General features: G+C 34.4%; 2 protein-coding genes across 3 annotated transcripts in view; one reads left to right on the forward strand and one right to left on the reverse strand.

The window, feature by feature from the left end:
• Window positions 1–27,217, forward strand: part of RTN1 (reticulon 1) — a 468,840-nt gene that overhangs the window by 115,438 nt on the left and 326,185 nt on the right. The window lies entirely within an intron of this gene.
• LRRC9 (leucine rich repeat containing 9) overlaps window positions 1–27,217 on the reverse strand; it is a 123,589-nt gene that overhangs the window by 90,660 nt on the left and 5,712 nt on the right. The window contains exons 6-11 of the mRNA XM_032246124.1: window positions 22,467–22,649; window positions 16,240–16,395; window positions 10,133–10,329; window positions 9,095–9,226; window positions 3,677–3,853; window positions 2,358–2,475 (exon numbers count right to left, since the gene is read on the reverse strand). Of these exons, the coding sequence (XP_032102015.1) occupies window positions 2,358–2,475; window positions 3,677–3,853; window positions 9,095–9,226; window positions 10,133–10,329; window positions 16,240–16,395; window positions 22,467–22,649 (963 nt within the window). The remainder of the gene's footprint in view (window positions 1–2,357; window positions 2,476–3,676; window positions 3,854–9,094; window positions 9,227–10,132; window positions 10,330–16,239; window positions 16,396–22,466; window positions 22,650–27,217) is intronic.

Consider the following 27,217-nt stretch of genomic DNA (forward strand, 5'->3'; position numbering starts at 1 on the left):
TTGCAGGCTGGGCTCACTGAAAAGAAGATAATCTTCAGGAGCAACTGCATTTGGCAAAGCCATTTATATATCTTAAATTCATATGCAAATAGGTTAATAAAAAGTGATGCAGAACAAAATTGTTCCTGGAAAAGCAGCCACAGTCAAGACTGACAATACTATGTGGAGCAGGAGCAACAGCTTTCAATGAGTGCTCCACTAGTAATCTTGCTAACTCCAAAAAGAAAACCTAATGGAATGAGGTATTATATCAGTGAAGATTCTTGTTTCTACTATAACTTTTTGGTCTAATGATCTACATTGTTTTCCAGAAACAAAACACTTTTTATTGTGTTAACCCGTGGAAATCCTAGTTTGTATTGTACCTAACTTTATTCCTTGAAAATTATTATCATTAAAGTTTACATTACCTGCTTGCTGTGAAAGTAGCTCTAAAAAACAAAAATCTCTATTTTTAGATGTTAGTTGTAAGAAAACTAGAGCTAAAAGAGATTATACAATCTGTCCAAGAACAGAACTAGTAATTGGCAAAATTAGATTTGAATTCAGGTCTATTTGTCCTTGTCACAGTCTCAAAGATTTGAAATTACTATTAGTTTAACATTAATAGCCAAATTATTTAGAATTATGTCTTGTCTGTGAATGCCAAATTACTTATATATATTTTTTCTTATTGAAATCTGCAATCCAAAGAAATTGCAAAAAAATAAATACAGTCAGCCCTCCATGTCCACAGTTCCCACATCTGAGGATTCAACCAACCATGGGTTGAAAATATTCAAGAAAAAAACACAATACAAAATAATACAAATAGTATATACAGTATAACAACTATTTAAATAGTATTTACATTGCATCATAAGTAGTCCAGAGGAGTTTTAGAATACACAGGAGGATATGTGTAGGTTATATGCAAATATTGCACCATTTTCTATAATGGACTTGTGTATTCACAGCTTTCGGTCTATTCATGAGTCCTGGAACAATCCCCCACAGATACTGTTGGATGACTATACTCCAATAGAGCTTATCCAACCACAAATTCCACATCCCAGTAAGTAACCTTCTCAGACTTTCAATGAACACCACCAAATATACATTTTCTATAACCCATGTGCATGGCATTGTAAGGCTACAGTCTAGTGTTGGTCCTCAATTAATAAAGGCACAGTAGAAACTATATGCAATAATTAAAAAAATACAACGTATTACAAGGTGCATCAAATAAGATATACTTTTTAACTGAAGAGATTAGGAGGGAGTTTATAGAGGTAATGAAATCATGAGTAGGCTTTGAAGATTGTACATAATTCAAATAATCAGAAATTTAAAAGGAAATATTTTAAGAGGAAGAAAACATATGGAGGTATACAAATAGGTGTGATTGCTATCCAAAATAAATGTGTTATAACAAAAATTCTCAGTTGATCACCACTTAACTAACACTTAACCAATTTGCAGGATTAACCAGTATTTTCTTTTGCCTATATAACCCACAGTATGGTGGCAGTTCAGGGATAAAATGAAACTTTTAAAAACACAGATGTACTTCTGTTGTATCCAGTTGTGTTGTATGCTTACCAAGAGTCAGTTAATTTTGTTCCCAAACTTGTTTATGCCAGTTGTAGTTGTTATGAAATTATACATATTACTTAAAGTGATAAAATAGAAGAGGAGTTCTTTCTTTGAACAATTTTGGAAAATTGAGTAAAATTCAATAAAAGATAATCATTAAAAACTTTTGGCAAGGCATGTGTAGACAAAGCAAATGCAAAAGTTTGGGGTGGCAGGGGAGAATCAGAAAACTAGAAGGAGTCTTATGTTTGAATTATTTTGCAAGAATCTTTAACTGAGACAGATGGATTGGATATTTGGGGCATCAGAAGTGACCAATGATAAAGCAAGATCAGCAGCAAGATGGGGATAGTGAAGTAGAGAAAAAAGAAATGGTAGCAGTAAAAGGAAAGTGAAAACAGGACAATAGCTAGAAAGTACAGTGGAGTTAAATGATTGAATTGTTTCAAGATAGAGAAGACTCTGGAGAGTTTATAGCAGATTAAAGATTTATAGCCAATTTAAAAAGCAGATTTCAAATCCATCAACAAAAGGCTCACAACATAAAAATAAGATGCCTAGAAGGATTAAGTAGGGTGAGGCAGTAGTAATTAATGGACTTACTCTGGTATAATCCAAAGAGGAAAGATGCTGTAATTTCCATGATAACACTAAGCTTTTTGTGAAACAGCAGTAGAAGTTTACTGTAAATATGGATAAAAGGATTGGGAATCATGCTTAACCAGTGGCAGAGCTCCACTTATTAGGAAGAAAGCATTATTCTAAGTAACATTTTATGCTACCTTGCTTGTTTCACTTTCTTTGAATCCTTTTTCAAGTATTTGTAGCAGATTCTCTTTCTTCACTGTAACTTCAGGATCAAAAACATAAAAAAGGCATTCCAGCATTCTTCGGTGGCTCCTTGAGAATAATTGAAACAGAAAAAGTTTGAGGATTGATTACACAAAAGCTTAGCTATAGACAAGATAATCATATGTCCCGTCAGGGATATTTCTCATTTACACGCAATGTTTTCGTATCATTATTAATAGCTCCCCTGCCTTCAACCACAAAAAGAGGTTCAATGTGGATAAATTATGGGGTCATCCTAGCCATGGGAGATGCATAAAAAGGAAACATTTACTAACACAGTATATGTATATTTTTAATCATGTAAACTTTTAAAATAGAAATTGTACAAATAAAGTCAAACTTTTGTAAAGTTGTTCCTTAACAAGCATATGAAAAAAAGCTCATCATCACTGGTCATTAGAGAAATGCAAATCAAAGCCATCCATCCCCCTGTTATGTACATTGAGATACCATCTCACACCAGTTAGAATGGCAATCATTAAAAAATCAGGACATAACAGATGCTGGAGAGGATGCAGAGAAATAGCAATGCTTTTACACTGTTGGTGGGAGTGTAAATTAGTTCAACCATTGTGGAAGACAGTGTGGCGATTCCTCAAGAATATAGAAATAGAAATTTCATTTGACCCAGCAATTCCATTACTGGGTATATACCCGAAGGATTATAAAACAATCAATTATAAAGAAACCTGCACACATATGTTTATTGCAGCATTGTTTACAATAGCAAAGACTTGGAACCAATCCAAATGGCCATCGATGATAGGCTGGACAAGGAAAATGTGGCACATATACACCATGGAATACTATGCAGCCATAAAAAAGATGAGTTCATGTCCTTTGCAGGGACATGGATGAATCTGGAAACCATCATTCTCAGCAAACTGACACAAGAACAGAAAATCAAACACTGCATGTTCTCACTCATAAGTAGGTGTTGAACAAGGAGAACACATGGCCACAGGGAGGGGAACATCACACAACAGGGCCTGTCAGGGTATGGGGGGACTAGGGGAGGTATCGCAGGGGAGGTGAGGGGATTGGGGAGGGATAATATTAGGAGAGATACCTAATGTAGATACCAGGGGGATGGATGCAGCAAACCACCATGGCACGTGTACACCTATGTAACAAACCTGCACATTCTGCACATGTACCCCAGAACTTAAAGTATATACGTAAAAAAAAGGATTAAAGATCACACAGAGATGTGTGGAAGGCAGGAAAAAAAAAGAATTCAACTTCTTACTCTGAATCATGCATATCTTCATTCTCCAAAAACTTTTGAAATTTCTCTTCAAATTTTAGTCTCAGAATGCGGTTGTTAACTTTAATGACACGTTTTACTTTTACTCCTGTAATACCATATGTTCTGAAGTCCCAGGCACAAAAACGTGATAGAATTAATTCATAGCAGAAATTAAACCTATGTGGGAATACACACAGAATATACATGAAGAAAATAACAGATTTTCCTTAAAATGTTTAAGAACACAAAATTACAAATGATAAAAGTTATAGTTCATTTTGTGTTTTTTGCTAATAATGCGGTAATCATATGTATGGCTCTGTTTATTTATTCATTAATTGCATATTTGTTTGGCCTGAAAGACATGTTGGTTGAGCAATCCTCACATTCTGAAACACTTTCTTTCTTAGCTTCAGGGAAACTACATATGCCTTCCTCTTTTTGGCTGCTCTTTCATAGTTTTCATTGCTGGGTCTTCTCAAATAGACTTTTAGATATTGAGCTGCCCAGGGATCAGCCTTTGGGCATCCCCTTATTTCCATGAACACTCTCCCTAGATAATTTCATCTGGTTCCTTGGCTTTATATATATGCTGATAAATTACAACATTTTATTTCTAGTCTTGATCTCTACCCAACTTAGCTGGTTACACTCAGACTTCAATATCCAACTACCTACTTGGTATGTCCATCTGCATATTAAATAGGTGAATCTAACCTAACATAACTAACACTTCATCCCAAACCTGCTCCTCTGAGTATTTTCCATCTCAGTATATGGCACCACCATTTAACTGGTAGCTTGTCAAAACCATAGGAATAATCCTCTCCTCTCTTCCTTACCAGTATCTAATTCTTTAGCAAGTCCGTCTGGCTCTACATCTAAAATGCGTCCTGAATATGATCATGTTTCATCATCACCACTGTTACCATCCTAATCCAAATCACCATGATCTCTTATTGGACTACTGAAATAACTTCCTGACTAGGAATACTGATGTGAAAGAGGCAATGTCTGCTCTAATGAAGCCTAAACAAGTAAAGCTAGAAATAGAATTTCTAAACTGATAAAAGCTTTAAAAAGAAACTTGGGGTAAGGAATACAAAGGGTACCTACTTAAGATAGGGTGTTGGGGAAGGCCTTTCAGAGACATTAAGATATTTGATCTGAAAATTGGAGGAAGAGGAACAGGGGCCAGCTGTGTGAAGGTAAGAACGCTGAAGTGCTTGTTTGCTCTCTGCTGCCCTCACCTGGCCATACTCATAAAATTCCGGTCCTGTCTAGCACAGAACCTAGATTGAGATTGAAAAATGGATCATTTTGAGAAGGAAGTAAATGATCTTATAAGGAATACATTTGCTTTTAATGACAGATCTAGATCCCTACCTACATAATCAACCAGGATGTGAAATGGGTGTGAGCTACAATCATAGAGGTGAGCTTCCTGATGGGTAGTCTCTCCTTGAGCCTAACAGCTGAGCTCATAACTTAGGGCATCTGTATTTCTCACAAGCAAATACTTAATCTATGCAGCCAGGATCTTATAAATTATCTCTCCCTTAGAGTTGGAAAGAGGGCTGTCTAAACCAAACTAATTCCAGAGGAGCTCACAGTCTGGTAGAGGAGACAGATATGAATAGTGTTGCAATCAATTGTGATGCCTGCTAACCAGTTCAGAGGACCTATAAAACAGTCACAATATCATCTGAGGTGGGGAAGCCACTGCCTCTCCTGTAGAGGGATCATTTGCTGGGCCTAAATCTGTCAAGTTTCCCCTAAATAACATGTCCTGGAAGCTTTCTGCACTCCGATAGAAACTAGGGCTATAGGCATTTTAGATAAAGATTTCACTATATAGTGGATATTGGGCTTGAGGCTTCTCAAGAATGCGTGCAAGGAATGAACAGACAATACCTAGTTACTAGGCTGGTCCCCCAGGAATGCAGGAGCTATGAAGTGTGATTTTTTTCATGGTGCTTTTATTTGGCCCAGGAATTCAGCAGCTGAGCAATGATGAAGTAAGGGTGAGGTATGAGAAAGCATTCTGGGTGAAGGAAGGAGAACAAACAAAACCACTTATGTGGTGGAGTGTTGCGTTTGCTTCAGAAACAGTGAGGTACACAGTTAAGCTGACTTTAAAAGATTTGAACAGAAGTTATGATGGTCTAAAACCATGTAGTGGGGATCACTGATCCTCTCCATAGGTGCAGAGTCTGCCAATAAAACAAAACAAAAGCCTTTGCAGCTATTTGTTACCTCCAAATTATATTCAGACTCTTCACCTACAGTATAGGATTCAATGTTCTCCACTGTATGGTCTCTAAACTAATCAAAATTCCTGTTCAACTCCTTTAGAGTCAGCTGAACTGTGTACCTTATCTTCATTCATTTAGCGGGACTTGACTGTATAAACATTCAAAATGATATATATCAATGACTAACATATTCAGTTACACAGAAAGATGCCTACAAATTTTGTTAATATACAATAAATGGTCTCATTTAGCAAATGTAGAGTACATAGTTTTTAAATGATTGATGTTTAATATAATCTATTAAAACATGCCTTATAATCCTAGACAAAAGTTTAATAAATACTTTACAGGCTTACCAACTTAAATCAACATCATAACAGCTTCAAAACCCTATAAAACAAAAAGTTTCTGCTTCTATAGCTCCTTGAGATAGTGCAGCATGAAGTCTTTATAAAGAGTAAGATTAATAACTGAAAATCATTATATACACCAAAGTAAAACTGTTGAGTATCTATAAAGTGATATGGAAGCTTCAATTAGTAAATATATACTTGGCTATTAATCTAGCCTCATGCTAGATGTTACAACTTAAAAGACACACAAAACATCATATCTGCCCCAAAGGAATGTACAGAATCACTTATATATTGTTTTCTGGTGTTTTAAAATTTTGTTTTTAGTTGTAAATACACTGTATCTATAACCAGGATGACAGCTTCTGAGGCACAAGGACAGCATCTTTTATGCTTTGGAGCCCCTATTGATAAATGTTTTCCGATGTCAATGGGTAACTCAATTGGCAACACATCTGTAAATAATATGATTCTATAATAATAAAGGTATAGTAGCAACAATCCACTAAACTAGCAAGTCTCTATAAAATAAGATTTTTGAAAACTGGAAAATATAATTATATTTCATAAAAGAAATAAAGCTCAGAAATAATGATATACACTTAGAAACATGCAGTGTTTTGTTGTTGTTAAAGACATAAAGGTAATTTTAACAGAAAATCTTTCAGTCCTAGTTCTACTCAAACACTTTTTATTCAACTACTGAATCCTTAGCCTTAAAAGTATTAATAAAAGAGAAGTCAATGCTTAAATAAACAACTAGAAATGTGGCATAGCAATTTAAAGCACTTAGTTATTTCTTAACATACATAAAAGATCAGAGGAAAAGTAACCAAACTTGTAGTATGCTAAAAGTAAAAAAACAGTATTTTAAATTCTGCTAACATATATTTGATTTATTCCTTAAAACAAGTTAAGGTTGCTCTTATTAAAACCAAGTAAATAGGTTAATACTAATCAAAATCCATCAAACCTACCTAATTTACTATCAGGCTGACAGTTATCTAAATGGTTTTTAGTCATTTTGATTTTACTTTTTTTTCACTAATCTACTTGTTGCAAAGAGCTTCCTTTACAATAAGTAAAAAGAAACAGAAATAATTTTTTAAAATCCTGTTTAGGGCTGGGCACAGTGGCTTATTCCTGTAATCCCAACACCTTGAAAGGCTGAGGCGGGCAGATCACTCGAGGCCAGGAATTTGATACCAGTCTGGCCAACATGGCAAAACCCCATCTCCACTAAAAATACAAAAATTATCCGGTTGTGAAGGCATGCACCTATAATCTCAGCTACTCGAGAGTCTAAGGCAGGAGAATCGCTTGAACCTGGGAGGCAGAGGTTGCAGTGAGCCTAGATTGTGCCACTGCATTCCAGTCTGGGCAACAGAGCGAGACTCTATCTCAAAAAAAAAAAAAAAAAAAAAAAAAAAAGAAATCCTGTTTAGTTTGAGTGAATATAAATGTGCACCCTGTAGAGAGACACCATTGAGTTTTTGCACTTGAAAAATCAAGGTCTTTACTTGTTCACATGGGAGCTGGGATGAACACCTTTTATATCTTTGTACGTAAAAATCAAACAATGTGGTTAAGCAAACAGCAGTAACTGCTGTGAAAATGGATGTACTAATACAAAGGAAAGCATTTTAAAAGGGCTTTTTTCCCTAGCCAATAGCTTCTTATGCTTTTCCATCAGAGTTTTCCCAAGCCCCTTGAGAAGCTTTTCCTTACAGAGGTGAGAAAAAAGCCATGTCTAATAGAAATCAGGGGGCTTGGTTTAAAGTAGCCCATAACAATAACAATTTTTTTTTCCCTAAAAAGTTAGTATAAATTTTACATTCTACGCTATAAAATTAGTATTTATGTTGACATTTACTTCAAGTAAAATCATGCTCCAGGGTTATGTGCCAAGTCCATTCTATAGTTTGACATGTCTCCTGGTATATTTCCATGTACCCAGTTCCTACTATGGCTTTAGAGCAATTTTTGTCTGTTTCACAGGCTCTTCAATTTTGAAAAAGTGATTTAGAAATGTGAAAGTCATAATTAACACTATTTTTCTTCAAGGCTTTCTTTTTTTTTTAAGGGTAATTTTTAACTGTGCCCCTCTAACTGAAGCAACACAACTACTTCCTAGTTTCTACTAGTAGGCCTTGGTTCTAAAGCCTAGCTGTCTGCTTTCTGGTTGATCCTGGAGTCTCTCCATTTTTGTTGATACAGGCTTTTGACATGAATTCCTGGTTTAAGCATATACTTATTCTAACATGTAGTGTTCATATGCACCCTGACTGTGGCTATCTCTAAACAGTGGGTTCCACTCTGACCACTGTTCTATTCTGACCTACAGAAGATTTACTAGACAGTCTCCTCCCATGTTGGCAACCTGCTGTCACCAATCCTGCTTTGACACTCCTGCTCTGTTCCATTTTCTCAACTAATATTCAGAATCGTGCACTATATCCAGTCCAGAAAGGAACAGTATAAACGTATATAAAAATTAAGACTTGATTATAAACTATTTTTTTCTAAATTATATTCTGCTCTTGGGCTAAGAAAAATCGGGTAAAAAGCAGTGAAAAACCATTAGGATGTCTTCAAGGTTGGCTCATGGCAATGGCATAAACAAATGTATAGGTAGAAAGTAGGTAATTTTAAATTTTCATAGATGCCTGCCAATTTTTAATAGATGAATATTCTGCATGAGAAATGTTTCAAAATGGGACATTTTAGGATTTTATAAGGTTATATTCTGGTTGATGATCCTAAATACATAAATTACTTTTAAAGCTATACGAAATTTCTAATGGATTTACCAGTCATCGGATTGAGTGCCTTCTTCAAAATGGAAATTTCCCACAGTCTCTAACTCAATTAACAAAAATGGGATCAATAAGCCATGACTTTTCTTCTTTTGTTTTACTTCAATATGATAAACGGCTTCAATTCTATTGAAGAGAAAAATACATACAGCTATTAGAAGGAACTACAGATCACAACATTAAAATTTATGATAGATTTTTTTTAACTGATGTTAAAACACAAGGCTTCCTTTCGATGGATAAAGAAAGCTTGGTGTTAACAGTTAAACCTTGTAAAAGACATTCTATTTTTGGCAATTAAAATAACTTTTAAATTTGCTACTCTCAGAATGTGTGAAGACTAGAATACTATCCTTGCTCTACTACTTACGGCTTTCAGATCTCAGACATATCACTTGGCCTTTTTATGTCTCAGTTTTCTCAGTAAAATAGCAATATTCATAGTCCTTACTTCTAAAAAAAATGGTTGCTTTGAGAGTTATATGCAAATTACATGTAAAGATTTTAGCAAAGAGTGTGGCACAAAGTAAAAACCCAATACATGTTACTAATATTACTGTTAGTATTATCACAGGGCCCACTAACTTATCCACTTAGTGCCTTAGTAAATTAAAAAATTCACAGTCCTTGCTAAGCCTTCTTGCTTTACATTTCTAATTGAAAACTGAGACTGAACTTGCTTCTATTGTGTATGGGATTTTCCAGGTCTCATCTATTTGGTGAATTTATGCACCAGCAGCAGCTCTGTTGCTTTTAGTTTGCAGACACTAAAGCAGTGATATGACAGTAAGCCACTTGGAGGTAGCTTACTGTTCCTAATTAAGAACTGCTTCTGCAAAAAACTGTATGCCACATTTTAACCTGTATTTCTTATATATACTAGGAACTAGTACTAAGAACATATTTCATGCCTTACTTCATACTATAATTCTTTACACTCCTGAAGAAGGGAACTAGTGTCAACTGATGGCCCAAAACATTCTGATTCTGTCAGTTTCAAATCTGAACAGCTAGACAATTTGTTAAACATACTCATCTAGTTTTTTGTTCCAGAATGTTACCCTTTCATTCAAGGCATTTAGTTTGGTCAATATCTTCTGCTGAAGACTTGGTTCTCCAGTGACAGTTTCACTACTCTTCGATGTTTCAGGATCATTTACTTTACTGTTATTGGATCCATCACCGTGCCCTTTGCCCAAGCCCTTGAGTTCAGCTAGTTCTCGTTCCAACTGTGGAAAACAATGTGTCAGAGAGCAAAATAAAAATAAAACATGGTCGAGGCAAAGTTGAAATTCAGATATTAATTTTAATGGGATCTATTAAACAAATATCTAATTTAAATAAACAAAGTAGAAATCCAGGTAATAAATAGGCCAAACTTCATAAAACCACGCCAAACATGTGATTTCAACTTGGGTGCAAATTCAGTCAGCCAGTTTCTCTTAACCAAGTGCTGACCTTAACCACTTCAAACATGGTAGTCTCTCAATTGAAAATAAGCAAAGCAACAGTTTTTCAAATATTTTTAATGAGTTTGCTTCTATTAAAGCCAACATAAAATTAAAATAAATGCTGGCTTTAGTATAAATATTTAAAATTCAAATAACGTAATTTTTAACACACTTACTTTTCAATTTTTCATTGTTCTTCTCAGAACCACACTGCAAGTATTCTAAAATCAATTGCATAATTATAAGTAAAACACTCCTCAGCAAATTGCAAATGAACGGAAATCGTAACAAATAGTCTCTCAGGATCAGACCACAGTGCAATCAAATTAGAACTCAGGATTAAGTAACTCACTCAAACTGCAGAACTACATGGAAATCTAACAACTTGCTGCTGAATGACTACTGGGTAAATAACGAAATTAAGACAGAAATAAGGAAGTTCTTTGAAACCAATGAGAACAAAGAGACAACATACCAGAATCTCTGGGACACAGCTACAGCAGTGTTAAGAGGGAAATTTATAGAACTAAATGCCCACAACAGAAAGCTGGAAATATCTGAAATTGACACCCTAACATCACAATTAACAGAACTAGAGAAGCAAGAGGAAACAAATTCAAAAGCAATCAAAAGACAGGAAATAACTAAGATCAGAGCAGAACTGAAGGAGATAGAGACATGAAAAACCCTTCAAAGAATCAATAAATCCAAGAGCTGATTTTTTGAAAAGATTAACAAAATAGACCACTAGCTAGACTAATAAGAAAAAAGAATCAAATAAACACAATAAAAAATGATAAAGAGGATATCACCACTGACCCAAAGAAATACAAACTACCATCAGAGATTACTACAAATGTCTTTACACAAAGAAACTAGAAAATCTAGAAGAAATGTATAAATTCCTGGACACAAACACCCTCCCAAACCTAAACCAGCAAGAAGTTGAATCCCTGAATAGACCAGTAACAAGTTCTGAAATTTAGGTAGTAATTAACAGCCTACCAACCAAAAAAAAAGCCCAGGACCAGACGGGTTGACAGCCGAATTCTTTCAGAGGTACAAAGACGAGCTAGTACCATTCCTTCTGAAACTATTCCAAACAATGGAAAAAGAGGGACTCCTCCCTAACTCATTTTATGAGGCCAGCATCATTCTGATACCAAATCCTGGCACAGATGAAATAAAAAAAGAAAATTTCAGGCCAATATCCCTGGTGAACATTGACGTCAAAATCCTCAATAAAATACTGGCAAACCGAATCCAGTAGCACATCAAAAACCTTATCTACCATGATCAAGCCAGCTTCCTCCCTGGGATGCAAGGCTGATTCAACATACAGAAGTCAATAAACATAATCCATCACATAAACAGAACCACTGAATAAAACCATGATTATCTCAATAAATGAAGGCCTTCAATAAAATTCAACACCCATTCATGTTAAAAAAACTCTCAATAAACTAGGTATTGCTGAAACATATCTCAAAATAATAAGAGCTATTTATGACAAACCCATAGCCAATATCATACTGAATGGGCAAAAGCTGGAAGCATTCTCTTTGAAAACTGGCATAAGACAAGGATGCCCTCTCTCACCACTTCTATTCAACATAGTATTGGAAGTTCTGTCCAGGGCGATCGGGCAAGAGAAAAAAAAAATGAAAGTATTCAGATAGGAAGTGAGGAGGTCAAATTGTCTCTGTTTGCAGACAACATGATTGTATATTTAGAAAATCTCATCATCTCAGCCAAAAACTCCTTAAGCTGATAAGCAACTTCAGCAGTCTCAGGATACAAAATCAATGTGCAAAAATCACAAGCATTTCTATACACCAAATCAGCAGAGAGCCAAATCAGCAGAAAGCCAAATCATGAGTGAACTCAAATTCACAATTGCTACAAAGAGAATAAAATACCTAAGAATACAACTTATAAGGGACATGAAGGACCTCTTCAAGGAGAACTACTGCTCAAGGAAATAAGAGAGGACACAAACAAATAGAAAAACATTCCATGCTCATGGATAGGAAGAATCTATATCCTGAAAATGGTCATACTCCCCAAAGTAATTTATAGATTCAATGCTATTCCCATCAGGCTACCAGTGACTTTCTTTGCAGAATTAGAAAAAGCTAATTTAAATTTCATATGGAATGAAAAAATAGCCAAGACAATCCTAAGAAAGAAGAACAAAGCTGGAGGCATCACACTACCTGACTTAAAATAATACTACAAGCCTACAGTAATCAAAACAGCATGGTACTGGTACCAAAACATATATATAGACCAATGGAACCAAATAGAGACCTCAGAAATAACACCACATATTTACAACAATATGATCTTTGATAAAGCTGACAAAAATAAGCAAGGGAGAATGGATTCCTTATTTGATAAATGGTGCTAGGAAAACTGGCCAACCATATGCAGAAAACAGAAACTGGACCCCTTCCTAACATCTTATACAAAACTTAACTCAAGATGGATTAAAGACTTAAATGTAAAACCCAAAACCATAAAAAACCCTAGAAGAAAACCTAGGCAATGTCATTCAGAACACAGGCATGGGCAAAGCCTTCATGAATAAAACACCAAAAGCAATTGCAACAAAAGCCAAAATTGACAAATAGGATCTAATCAGACTAAAGAGCTTCTGCACAGCAAAAGAAACTATAATCAGAGTAAACAGGCCATCTACAGAATGGGAAAAACATTTTGCAAGCTATCTATCTGACAAAGGTCTAACATCCAGAATCTACGAATAAGTTAAAAAAAATGTACAAGAAAAAACCAACCCTATCAAAAAGTGGGCAAAGGATATATACTTCTCAAAAGAAGACATTTATGCAGCCAACAAACATATGAAAAAATGCTCATCATCACTGGTCATTACAGAAATGCAAATCAAAACCACGATGAAATACCATCTCATGCCAGTTACAATGGTGATTATTAAAAAGTCAGGAAACAACAGATGCTGGCAGGGATGTGGAGAAACAGGAACGCTTTTATACTGTTGGTTGGAGTGTAAATTAGTTCAATCACTGTGGAAGACAGTGTGGTGATTTCTCAAGGATTTAGAACCAGAAATACCACTTGACCCAGCAATCCCATTACTGGGTAGATACCTAAAGGATTATAAATCATTCTACTGATAAAGACATATGCACACATATGTTTATTGCAGCACTGTTTACAATAGCAAAGCCTTGGAACCAACCCAAATGCCCACCAATGATAGACTGGATAAAGAATATGTGGCATATATACACCATGGAATACTATGCAGGCATAAAAAAGAATGAGATTATGTCCTTTGCAGGGACATCAATGAAGATGGAAGTCATCATTCTCAAAAACTAACACAGGAACAGAAAACCAAACACCACATGTTCTCATTCACAAGTGGGAGTTGAACAATGAGAACACATGGACACAGGAAGGGGAGCATCACACACTGGGGCCTGTCAGGGGACTGGGGGGAAGTGGAGGGAGAGCATTAGGACAAATACCTAATGTATGCAGGCCTTAAAACCTAGATGACGGGTTGATAGGTGCAGCAAACCATCACGGCACATGTATACCTGTGTAACAAACCTGCCCGTTTTGCACATGTATCCCAGAACTTAAAGTAAAATAAAAACAACAATGACAACAAAAAAGATAAATTGTACTGCATAAAGAAGTGTATATAAGTGGAAATATACTAGTTATGTGTACTCTTCTATAATAGACCTAGTCAGCTGTTAGAAAACAGATTAAGCATATTTATTAAAATGCCTATAGTTGTATATATCTATAGCCATTATTTTTCTCATTTGCAGATTTTACATAATACATGCAATTGCACATGAAAATAGCAGACATGTTATTCATATACTGATGTGTGATTTTTATTCAAATAATCTATTTTTAATTATGAATTTTAAATTTTATTAATGTTTTAAGAATATTTTTCTGATTATAAGTCCTGTTCATTTCAAAAAAGCATTAAATATATTTCAAAACCTTGGTTTTTAATATTAATAGCTACAAACTGGTCTACCTTGAGTGTATAACTCTTCTATTATTTAGTTTCCAATGTTTTTATTATTAATAGTGCAGTGATACATATTCAAACATTTTTATATATATCCTTACACATATATATTTACAATAGAGTGCTAGAAGTAGATTTACTGTGTCAAAAACTCAACATTTTGGGGCTGTTATATATATGAGCAAATTTACACTCCCATAAGTGATATCTAGTGTGTCACATCCATCTTCACCAGCCTGAGTACTGTCATTTGTCATACTTTGACAGTTTATAGGTGAAACAGTTTCTTGTTATCTTAATTGACAATTGGAAATTAATCATCAAATTGAGTTCTTTCAAATGCTTATTAGTCATTTTTATTTCTACTTTTGTACAATTCTAGTTTATGTACTTTGCTCAACTTTTCTATTTAGACATTTACCTTTTATTTTGTTTTACTTGAGTACTTTTTTATACTAGAGATATTGATCCTTTGTCCATCATGTTTGTTGAAGACATTTTTTCAGATATTCATTTGTTATTTACATGTATTAATGATGATTTTAAATATAAAACTATTTTACTGGTTTTTTAAAACTCATATCTATATTTTATTCCTTTGTGATTTCTAGTATTTCTTTAATTTAGCAGGCTGAGATCAGATAAATATACCAATCTATACATTTATTCTTCAATTTTTCATGTTTTCATTTTTACATTTAATTCTTTTTTTTCCTACTGGTATTTACATTTGGTAAAGTACAAAGGAAGGATCCAAGTCTCCAACTCCGAAATAGTTTGACTATTTTTCTAACACCATTTGTTGAATAATCCATTTCAACATATATATAATTATTCCTGTATTTTTATATAAATTTTAAAATATATTTTATATAAATTTTATATTAATTTATATAAAAATATATAATTATTCCTGTATTTTTTCAGCATGAGGAAATAGACTCTATATATTATTATTATATTGTTATATTATATTATATTATATTTTATTATTATATTATAAATTATATGATAATATATTATAAATAATCTATTTCCTCATACTGAAAAAAATACAGGAATAATTATATATACAAGATTCTGTTTTGAGTTAAATAATGCTTAATTTCTCAGGGTCTACTTTTGGTAAAGGAAATTCAATTTATTCTAAATAAAAATGCATACATACTACTAAAATATAGCTTAATTTAAAGTTCCCGCTTCGTTTTATACCTTAATATTATTGGTAAAGGGTTTTTTCTTTTTTTAGCACTTTAAGTCAGAAAATGAATTTTGCGCACAGCCTGCTGGTATCTAATAAAAATGCAGCTGAAATAAGTCTAAGAATTTTTGTAACACTCTAAATCATATTGAAATACATAGATTGTTTTTAAGAGATTCATAATTTAATAAGCCTATACCTTTTTTGAATTGCAGATATCTAAGCACAGAATGCAGCTTAGTTAAGTACCTGGAATCAAAACTTTTTGGGGGGCAAACTTCACTTGAAACTCAGTAGTAATTATGGGTGTGTGTGTGTGTGGTATGTGTATGTGTGTATTATATATGTGTATATATATATATAAAATATAAAATATATTGCTTGCTATCTCATCTAGCAGTTTTCTTAAGGTAGGCCACTGGAATTTTACATTATTAAATCTTACAGTTTTTTTCACAAAGCTGAATAATTTTATTCGTTCTTCTGGCAACTTTTGTAATTTGCATTTTCGATCATTCAGTTTTTCAAGGTCTTCACTAAGATGCCTCTGAACAGTTTTTATACGCATATTGTAATACATTATTTTTTTCATTGCTGTGGACTAAAAGTAAGAAAGAAAACAACAAAAAATTAGCTAAAACAAATTATAGGCAATTATTCGTGGTATTATATAAGTACAGTATGTTCTATATAACAATTTAGATAATTTGCATGCTCAGTTACTAATAATGATGACAGCGGAGTGACAATGGCTACACAGAGTTCTATATTTAAATTTAATAGAAAAAATAAAAAATTCCAAAAATTGTCTTTGTGAGGCATAAAGTTTGAGGCATATTCACATTTATTTCCAGGATAACAACATAAAGAGACTACAGATAAAATTTAATGTATAAAATAATATAGGTATAATTAGAGCAAACATATAACTCATTATTCCCATTTGATTGACTCAGGGAAAAAAGAAATTAATAAGAATTAAAAGCAAATATAACATTGCTCAATTCATTTTTTAAAAGCATGGCTGGACGGGCGCGGTGGCTCAAGCCTGTAATCCCAGCACTTTGGGAGGCCGAGGCAGGTGGATCACGAGGTCAAGAGATCGAGACCATCCTGGTCAACATGGTGAAACCCCATCTCTACTAAAAATACAAAAAATTAGCTGGGCATGGTGGCACGTGCCTGTAATCCCAGCTACTCAGGAGGCTGAGGCAGGGGAATTGCCTGAACCCAGGAGGCGGAGGTTGAGGTGAGCTGAGATTGGGCCATTGCACTCCAGCCTGGGTAACAAGAGTGAAACTCCATCTCAAAAAAAAAAAAAAAAAAAAAAAAAAGCAAAAGCATGGCTAAGGAACAGAATATTTATTTTTTTTCAAATTTATAAAAGAATGTTCATTAGGTTAAGGAAATTACTAAATGTCTATCAAATCCATTTATCTTGAGTTCCTTAATAACAATGGGTCAATAAATAACAATTTATTGCTATAAAATTTATTTATAACAATAAATTTATCATGATAAATTGATTAAATACATAATTAAGAAACGCACCAGCTAAATGGAGCTTGAGAGTTATATTACTTAAAAAGGACTACCTGAGGAGACCATAAACAAATTAGAGGCATTATAAAAAAATGGGACATGATTTTAATTGTTTACCTGAAATAATGAAAGCAAATAAGTTGGAAGGCTTTTACAGTTTTAGACATATATTTTCTACAGCTGCAGTCTTTTCTTATGAAATTTACTTAGTACAGAGCGGATAATCAAGATCCTAATATAATTATCTGGCATAAAAGACAGAATAGAAACAAATACATAGTATGATGAAAGGTCAAAAGAATTCTCTTTCCTCATGCATATTATGAAGTACTGCAACTGAAATCACTAAATTCTCTGCTAAAAATAAGACAATCATAACAAAGAACAGTTAAGAAAAAATTTATTTTAGGATCATGATAAACTGATTAAATATCTCTGATGAAGAAGAGCTTAATTTCTGATGTGCAACTGAGTTAAAAGAACAACTCCTAAGAAATGGGAAATTGTGTTTCTTGATTTTTTTTCTTTTTTTTTTTTTACTATTTGGAGACAATAGAAAATTCTATACAAAATTCTGTGGGTCAGTGACAGCTGAAAAAAATTTCTAATAAATTCTTAAATCTAAAACAATAGGATATCCCCATACCGAAGAATGGAATTAGACCCTATCTCTCAACATATACAAAAATTAACTCAAAAGATGGACTTAAATGTAAAACTTGAAACCATGGAACTACTAGAAGGAAAGAGAGAAAATGCTTTAGGACATTGATCTAAGCAAAGATTTTATGGCTAATACTTCTAAAGCATGAACAACAAAAACAAAAACAGACAAATGGGACTATATTAAACTGAAAAGCTTCTGCACAGCCAAAGGAAACAATCAACAGAATGAAGAGACAACCTATGGAAGGGAGAAAATATTTGCAAATGATTGATCCAATAAGGGTCTCATATCCAGAATAACAAGGAACTCAAACAACTCAACAGAGAAAAACAAAAACAAAACAACAACAACAAAAAAAACGAAACACACACACACAGACACACAAATAATCCAACCAAAAGGTGGGCAAAGGAACTGCACAGATATTTCTCAAAAGATAACATACAAATGGCCAATAGGTAAATGAAAAAATAGTCAACATCACTAACTTACCATCATGGAAATGCAAATAAAAATCACAATATAATCTCACCCAGTTAGAATGGCTATTATCAAAAAGACAGAAAACAAAACAAAACAAAACAGAGAGAGATGCTGGTGAGAATGTAGAGCAAATGGAACTTTTTTTTTTTTTTTTTTTTTGAGACAAGTCTGTCGTCCAGGCTGGAGCGCAGTGGCACGATATTGGCTCACTGCAACCTCCACCTCCTGGGTTCAAGCAATTTTCCTGTCTCAACCTCCCAAGTAGCTGGGATTACAAGCACCTGCAACCACACCGGCAAATTTTCATTGTATTTTTAGTAGAGACGGGGTTTCACCATGTTGGCCAGACTGGTCTCAAACTGCTGACCTCAAGTGATCCACCCTCCTGGGCCCAGAAAAAGGAACTCTCATATGCTGCCATTTTGAAAAACAGGATGGAGTTTTCTCAAAAAACTAAAAATAGAACTTCCATAGGATTCAACAATCTCACTACCGGATATTTACCTAAAACAAAGGAAATCAGTGTATCAAAGGGATACCTGCACCCCCATGTTTACTGCAGCACTATTCACAATAGCTAAGATTTAGAATTAACCTAAGTGCCATCAACAGGCGAATGGATAAAGAAAATGTGATATATATATATATCACATTACATACACCTCCACACACATGCGTGCACACACACACACACACACACACACACACACACGATGGAATACTATTGAACCATAAAAAAGAATGAAATCCTGTCATTTGTGGCAACATGGTTGAGTCTGGAGGACATTATGTTAAGCGAAATAAGTCAGGCACAGAAAAATAAAGATTGCATGTTATCATTTGTGTGAAAACTAAAAAAAAATTTTGAGGTCATGGAAGTAGAGAGTAGAATTGTAGATATTGGAGGCTGTAGGAAAGATAGTGGGGAGGAAAGAATGGGGAGAAAGGTTGGTTAAGGGCAGAAAATTAAAGCTAGATAGGAAGAATAAGTTCTGGAATTCTGTAGCACTGCAGGATGAATATGGTTAACTATAATGTGTATATTTTCAAAAATCGGGAAGAGAGGATTTTGAATGTTCACAACAGGAAAAATAAATGTTTGAGGAGATGAATATGCTAATTACCCTTATTCTATCATTATACATTGTAAATCTGTATCAGAATACCAGTGTATCCTATAGAATACATAGAATTATTATGCATCAATTGTAAATAAAAGGGAAAAAACACAAGAGAACATGGGATAAAATATAGGATAAAATGTAGGATGCCAAATTAAATTTGAATTTCAGATAAGAAACGGATAATATTTTAATACGTATAATACTTAGTAAACTTATACTTATTTAATTATACCAAAACATTCTTTGTTGTTTATCTAAAATTTAAATTTAACTTGGAGTCCCCCTAGGTGGGGATAAAACAAAGATTAAAACATACTAGTCTTATTTTAATTTTTTTGAATAAGCAATATATTCACATTTCAAAAACCAAAAAATTTGATTTATAAAATGAAAAGTGTACTTCCTACTTATGTTTCCCATCAAACCAGATTTGTGTGTAGTATATCTTACCATAGTTTCAACTTTTTCTAATTTATTAGGAATGTACCTGTATCTTCATATAGAAACACAAATTGTGATATTTTACTATTTCTAAAGTTTTTCAAAATCACTTAGTATGTCATAACAATAAACAAGTGTTATCAATAAGGGTTTTTTTTTGTTTGTTTTTTGTCCTTGTTTGAGAGTAAATAGTAAGATTTTGGGGAAGGAGGGAAGACTATTTTATAAACTGTAACTATATAGCAAATCAACTTTGTAGGCTGACCACATGCAACTTGCTTTTTGAATTTGGACTTTAAAAAATTAATGTCAAAGTCACTTTCAAGGACTTTGTTAAAATTGTCCAGCTGTTAAAACAAACTTTTTAAAGAAAGAAGTTAGACTAATTATAATGCTAAATTCAGTTGCATGTTTGTACTGACAAAATTTGATCCCTTTGCATCTTAGGTGGCCAAAAAAGAATTCAAAGTCATAAACAGAAATACATTCAACTATAGTTTCATAGCACTTATTTTTATGCTACTTAAAAATTAAAGTGGGCTTTTATGTACATTAACTCATTGGTTCCCCCAAAACAACCCTGTGCTGAAAGGCAGATACTATTTTCATCATCTTTGTTTCAGTTCAGAAAACTGAGCTTCAGGAGTAGCACATGCAGTTGGGGGCTTGAATCCAAGTCTTCTGATTTGAACCCATATGTTCTTCCCTCTTGCTCACACTGACTCTTTGGTGGTCCTCCTGGTAAGTTCTGACTTTATCTGCCACTTGTAATTTACACAAACTAGTTCACAGTCATAGGTGAAAATCTGAAGAATCAATAATACTCTGTTCAAGAATTCATCACAAAGAACTGCCACAACTTATCTTCTTATGCATAGTAAGGAAGAAAGCATTTTAGAAATCTATATCAATCTATAAATTAAAAATACTTTGAATCTGAAAATCATTTTGGTCTGAATCAGAAGTTGAACTATAGTATATATCCTATTTGTGCCTTAAAAGATAAAGGAAGGATAAATATTTTACAATACGAAATGAAAATAATTACTTAATTTAAGATGTTAGGCACTAACAATTTCTTATTTTGTTCCTTATGCCACTCCTGACATTTATAAGACTGAACCAAATGTTTGAGAATCTCAGTCAAAATTTTAGAAGAGCTTGCCTCTCTTAGTTCTCCTTTTCAGTCTCTCTGCAGGTTCCTTTTCATCTACCTAACATTTAACACTCAAGTGGCACACTTTCTCTTCCACACCATTCCTTGTTGACTCATCCAGTCCACAGCTTTAAGTACCAACTTTCTGCTTTCAGTTTTCATATTTTAATTATCTGGGAAACTCTCCTACACAGTAGACTCATACATCCAACTACTTATTGAATATGTCCTCTTGGATATTCAAAAAATTGTTCAAACATTAAATGCCTAAAATTAAATCATGATTCTTCCTCCTAAACCTATTCCTCCCATACTCTTCCTAATGTTGCCAAATAGCAACTTTCTCTTTGAATTGCTCCAACTGATATCTTGGAATTATTCTCTACTTCTTTCCTCTGTACTTAATATCCAATCCACCAGTAAACCCAGATAGTCTCCATCTTTTAACTGCTACTAGAATCTGACTTCCTACCACATTTTTTGTGAACACCATGAATTGAACCATCCACATCGCTCATCTGGGTGACTGGAATAATCTCCTAACTGGTCTCTCTGCTTTCACCTTTGCCCCTCTAGCTCTCCATTCTTAATCTATTATTCAAAAGGATCCCTTTAAAACATAAGTCATCTTACTTAGTTGCCCCTCTGCTCAGAATTTTCCAGTGGACCCCATCTCACTCAAAGTAAAGGCCAAAGTCCTTACAACAGTCTACAGTCTCACATAATCTGGCCTCCACAACTCCTGTCATCTGCTACTTCTCGTCCCCTGATATCCTCAGCTACTTAACCTTTCAGAGAATCACAAACTATGTTTAATTAGATTAAAATTTACCTAATCCTTGGTAGACTACCATAAACCATAGATATTTTCTAATTTTGATATGTAATATTCCAAAGGAGAAGTGATTGTTACATTTCTGTTATTTAAGCATATATATATATATATATATATACATACATACATATGTGGCACTAGTCTAATTATTAACACTGATTTTTTTCAATTTCCTTCTTGTTTTGTATAAATTAGAAATAATATTCTATTATTTCACCTTCCAGTACCATCATCAAAATTAAAATTCTAGTATTGATATTATTATTTTTGTACTTTTATGTGTAACATCCAGTTCACTAGGGCAAAAGTAGAATTGGCAACAAGAACTGACCTGATAATCCTACCTACCATATGTGGAAACAGCCGGAAAGAAGCCATTATAATAAAACTGAAATCACAGATACCTGATTGGGGATGTACTTACATCTGCCAGTTCCTTGATTTGCTTTGCTGACACATCCAACGTGTCAAATCTTTGAAGGCAAGGCAAATGATATAATATATGTGTGGAATAATTACACAGATGACAAACTGGATTGGTTTTATATTGAGGGTCATTCAGACATAAATCCTTTAAGCAAGGTAGCCTGGTTAAGTTCGTGAGCTCCTAAAACACCAGCAAAGATAATGTTCAATTAATTGTGACTGTCATTTCTAAATGCAGTATTTGAACACCTAAGATCAGCCATAGTCTAATGCACTCTAATTATCTGCTTAAATAAAGTGATTTAGATGCCTAAAATGTTTCTCACAAGTGAAAAATAAGGTAAATTCCTGGAGAAAAGATGAAATAATTAAACAGCATGCTATACCACTATGGCTTTTAAATATTTACTAAATCATGTATTTCGGCCAGAATCATGAAGCCGGTGACATGAGCACATTTATTCATTAATATGTTGCTTCCCCTACACAGCCCCTCTTGCTAGTTGCCCCCAGGATACCTGTAGGTCTCTGCTTTCTTCACCCCTATTTCCTGTACTTATCACCTAGAAACATTGCTCTTCATCCTCCCTGCCTCCAGATCTGCTCTACTCATCAAAGGCTATGGGACCCCCACCCCTGTTCATTACAAACAATCACCATGGAATTCCTGATTTTGGGTTTTTTTGTTGATTTTTTCTATAAATTCCTGTTTTACCTATCACGGTCAACTAAAGCTTAACTTTCTCTTGAGATTGAGTTTTCTCACAACCTATGATGAGGAGGGATTGCTATGCACTCTCAGACCAATGTTTCTCCTTAACATATTTTTTCTTGATGTTTATGTCATTACAGGTATTTGTACTTTCCTTTATTTGTCATCTGGCTCTTGATTAACTGTTCAGTCTTGCCTCTTCCTGTTTAAACCCTAATATTTTATGATTTAGCCATATTAAACCAATTGAAGTTTCGGAATGTGCCAAGCCCTATGTTGCCCTTAGACCTTTACTCATGCTGCTCCTTTTGAGTGGTCTGACCTTTACCTCAATTCACCTTTTAATCTGTCAGGGCCCAACCTAAGCATCACATTCCCTGGGAACCTTGTTTCATCCCCCAATGTTGGGACAGATAATCCTCCTATGAGCTCTTTTAGCCACTGAGCTTAGTTTTGGTATGGACTTTATCATACCCAATTGCCATACCCTATTGCTTGTATCTATTATCTAATACCCTATTGCTTGTATTTTGTATCTATACAAGATACCCTATTGCTTGTATCTATAAGCCAAGGGTCTATATGGGCTTTAGCCCTCAGTCTACAAACAATGTTATTTACATTTTTTAAGTATTGAAAAAAAGAGGAATATGCATTGGAGGCCACATGTGGCCCATAAAGCCTGAAATATTTTCTATTTGGCTGTTATTACAGAAAACATTTGCCAACTTTGAGATAAACTTGTGGAGAACACAGTTTGTGTCTTAACATTGTATTCCTAACAATCAGCATTTAGAACACAGCAGGCACTAAATAAATATGTTAAGTAAATTAATTATTACTTTCAACCAACTTTGAGGATATCCTTATACCTTCCTCATTATACCTCCCTTACACCTACCTCAGGATGGTGCCTGAGGTAGGAGGGTACTGTGGTGGGGTCAAACTTGAAAGGATGCAATGCTAACTAGAAAAATCAGAATCAGAGTTAAGGGAAATCCAAAGGAAGAACCAGGAAGCATTAGTTCTAAAACTACAGTAAAAATGGAATAGAAAAGAGAATAGTGAAGTCAGGTTGCTGGAAGCAAGAGTAATACAGGGTGAGGTGGTTAATATATTTCCAAACTCTTTCTGGACAAGTGAGAATGTGGCTCACTGGTTTGACCTGAGGCTTGGGCTGAGCCTATGCAGGGAGGAAGACTAAGCACAGTTGCTCTAAAAGGAAGATATATGAATAGAGCTGTGCAGAGAATTATTTGGTCAAATTTTGCAGGGGCAAAGAAGGTAAAACATTTGGCAGCCTTTGATTACTGAGTTGCTATGTTTCACTTGACCAGTAGTCTGAGCTAGTAGATGGTGGGTATAAACTCTGAAGTCCTACACAGAAATCCCCCAACTACATTCCAAATTCAGATGACACTGGAGTCCATGAAGGCACAAAATCTCACTGAAAATTAGTGCTCTGGTACCTGGTATGGTTGGAAGGTGGGCACAGAATTTATTTAATCACCACCAGGATAGGATAGTTATCTTTTTAGGGTGGGAGGAAATGTTAGAGATAAAAATCTAAGATAATAGTGTTTCAGAAACATTTCTAAGATGAAGATAGTAAAAATTCCTGTGAATCACGTTCAATGTTTTTATGATAGCCATAATGCCATAAAAAGCCTTTTTAAATATTATGCCACACAATGAATTTTTACAATAATCCTGTTATCATCATTTTTAAATGAAGATACTGAAATACAGCAGGTCAATGTAATTAAAGTAATGGTAATAAAATAATAAAAACAATGGAGGTGTTGAGTCCTTACAATGTGCTAGTCATTATGTACGTGCTTAACTTTGTTATCTTTGTTATTTCACCTAAACTTCATGTTCCGCTGTATTATGTTACCTCTGGTATGAGGCAGAGCTAGACCTGAGAGATCTTTCTTGCAGCCAGGCTTATAACCACCATAGGGTACAGTGGCTGGCCATGGTAATATAAATTTCTATATGGTTTCTTAGCAGGGCAATCCCTTGTTTTCACAGAATCCTGCACTTACCTTCTTTAGCCTTATGTCATAATTGCTTCCCTTACTCTGTTCCAGTCATACAGGATTTCTAGTTCCTAGAATCTGCCATACCCTTTTCAACCACCTTGAGTCTTCACGTGTGATCTAACTTTTGCCTGGAAGGGTCTTTGCCTGGGCAACTTCTTCTCACGTCTGATATCATTAGCTGCAATGCTAGCTTCTCAAGTGTGTCTTGAACTGACATCCCAAACAAGGCTAGGTCGCCCTTTTATATGTTCCCACAGCACTCTGAATTTAACGTTCATAGCTCTCTCTGATCTCTTCTGCAATCTTAACCTATTTTAAGCATAAAGCTTTGTCCACATTTCACATTATTTTCTTGGAATAGATTCCTAGAAGGGGAATTCATAGGCTAAAGACTAGAAGCCCTTTTAAAGGACCTGGTACATATTATCTAAATGCTTTCTAGAAAAGTTGTATCACCTTAAATGACTACCAATGTCATATAAATGCCCATGTAATCCTAGTATTTCTAGCACAGAGTATCATGTTTATAAAATATTGACTACATCAAATATCAATTACAATTATAGATTTCTAAATTTTTTTTTTATTATTTTTTTGAGACAGAGTCTCGCTCTGTCACCCAGGCTGGAGTGCAATTACACAATCCCAGCTCACTGCAATCTCTGCCTTTTAGGTTCAAGTGATTCTCTTGCTTCAGCCTCCTGAGTAGCTGGGACTACAGATGCCAGCCACCATGCCTGGCTAATTTTTTTGGATTTTTAGTAGAAACGGGATTTCACCATGTCAGCCAGGCTGGTCTTGAACTCCTGACTTAAAGTGATGCACCTACCTCAGCCTCCGAAAGTGCTGGAATTACAGGCATAAGCCACCCTGCCTGGCCTTATATCATGTTTTATTTTTCATTTTATTCATTTTTAGTAGGATTGAAAATTTTTTTATGTCATGTGGAGTTCAATTCTATAAATTACCTGCTTACTTATCCTTTCTTTTACTGGGTGACTTAGGTTATTTATTTCTAATTGATTTAAAAGAGCTTTCTTAATAGTAAGAATAATTTCACAGGTTTTTTGTTTGTTTGTCTTAATTTTACAATATATTTACCAGACTGAAATTTAGGATTTCCATACAGTAAGTATGATTTAAAGATTTAGTGTAGTTATCTTAAGCTAGCAGAACTAGAAGGGGAAAGATACACATGTGTTCACATGCATTAGTAAGCGCGTGCACGCGCGCGCGCACACACACACGCACACGCACACACCTTACCGATCTATCTTACTGCCTGTGCCTGTCACAACTGTTACCACCCTCTGAGTGTCTCTGGTTTCTATCATGGCTTATTTCTACTTTCCACATGTTTAATCTGATCCCTTATCTGATGGTCTCAATGTTGGTAGAGATAATTTGCCATGGCCCTAAGCATCACTTCACACTCTTGCTTGTTATGCCAAGATTATAAGTATGACTACTCTTTCCCCATTTCTCAGTGTTGCATGTGCAGTTCTTTACCTGGATGGCTCCACTCGTACTCTAAACTCAACATATCCAGAACCAGACACATTCTCTTCCCCTCACCTACACCAAAATAGCCATTTTTTTTCTAATGTGTATATTTTTTTAGCTTTTTAAGAACTGTAATCACCGATTCATTTTGGACTCTCTAGCTCCTCACATTAAAATTCTGCAAATTCAACAACCATAATGTCTCTTACATCTATTTCTTCTTTATCTTTCCTCCTGCTCCTCTTCCTCCTTCTTCTCTTCTTTCTTCTTTTCTTTTTTCTGTTAACACTCCACTTCATGTTCTCATAATATCTCATTTAGATTATTCCTGTAACCTCCTGACTGAGTTTTCTTCTTCTAGCTGTTCCAAGTCAATAAACACTAACTACAGATCACTATCCCTAAAGGATATTTCTTACCATATCACTTTCTTGCTAAAAAATTTTACAGCTCTCTGTTGTCTATAAAATACAGTCCATATTTGAGACC

The sequence above is a fragment of the Sapajus apella genome, unplaced genomic scaffold, assembly GCF_009761245.1.
Source record: "Sapajus apella isolate SASKATOON/1434 unplaced genomic scaffold, GSC_monkey_1.0 scaffold59, whole genome shotgun sequence".
NCBI classification, from domain to species: domain Eukaryota; kingdom Metazoa; phylum Chordata; class Mammalia; order Primates; family Cebidae; genus Sapajus; species Sapajus apella.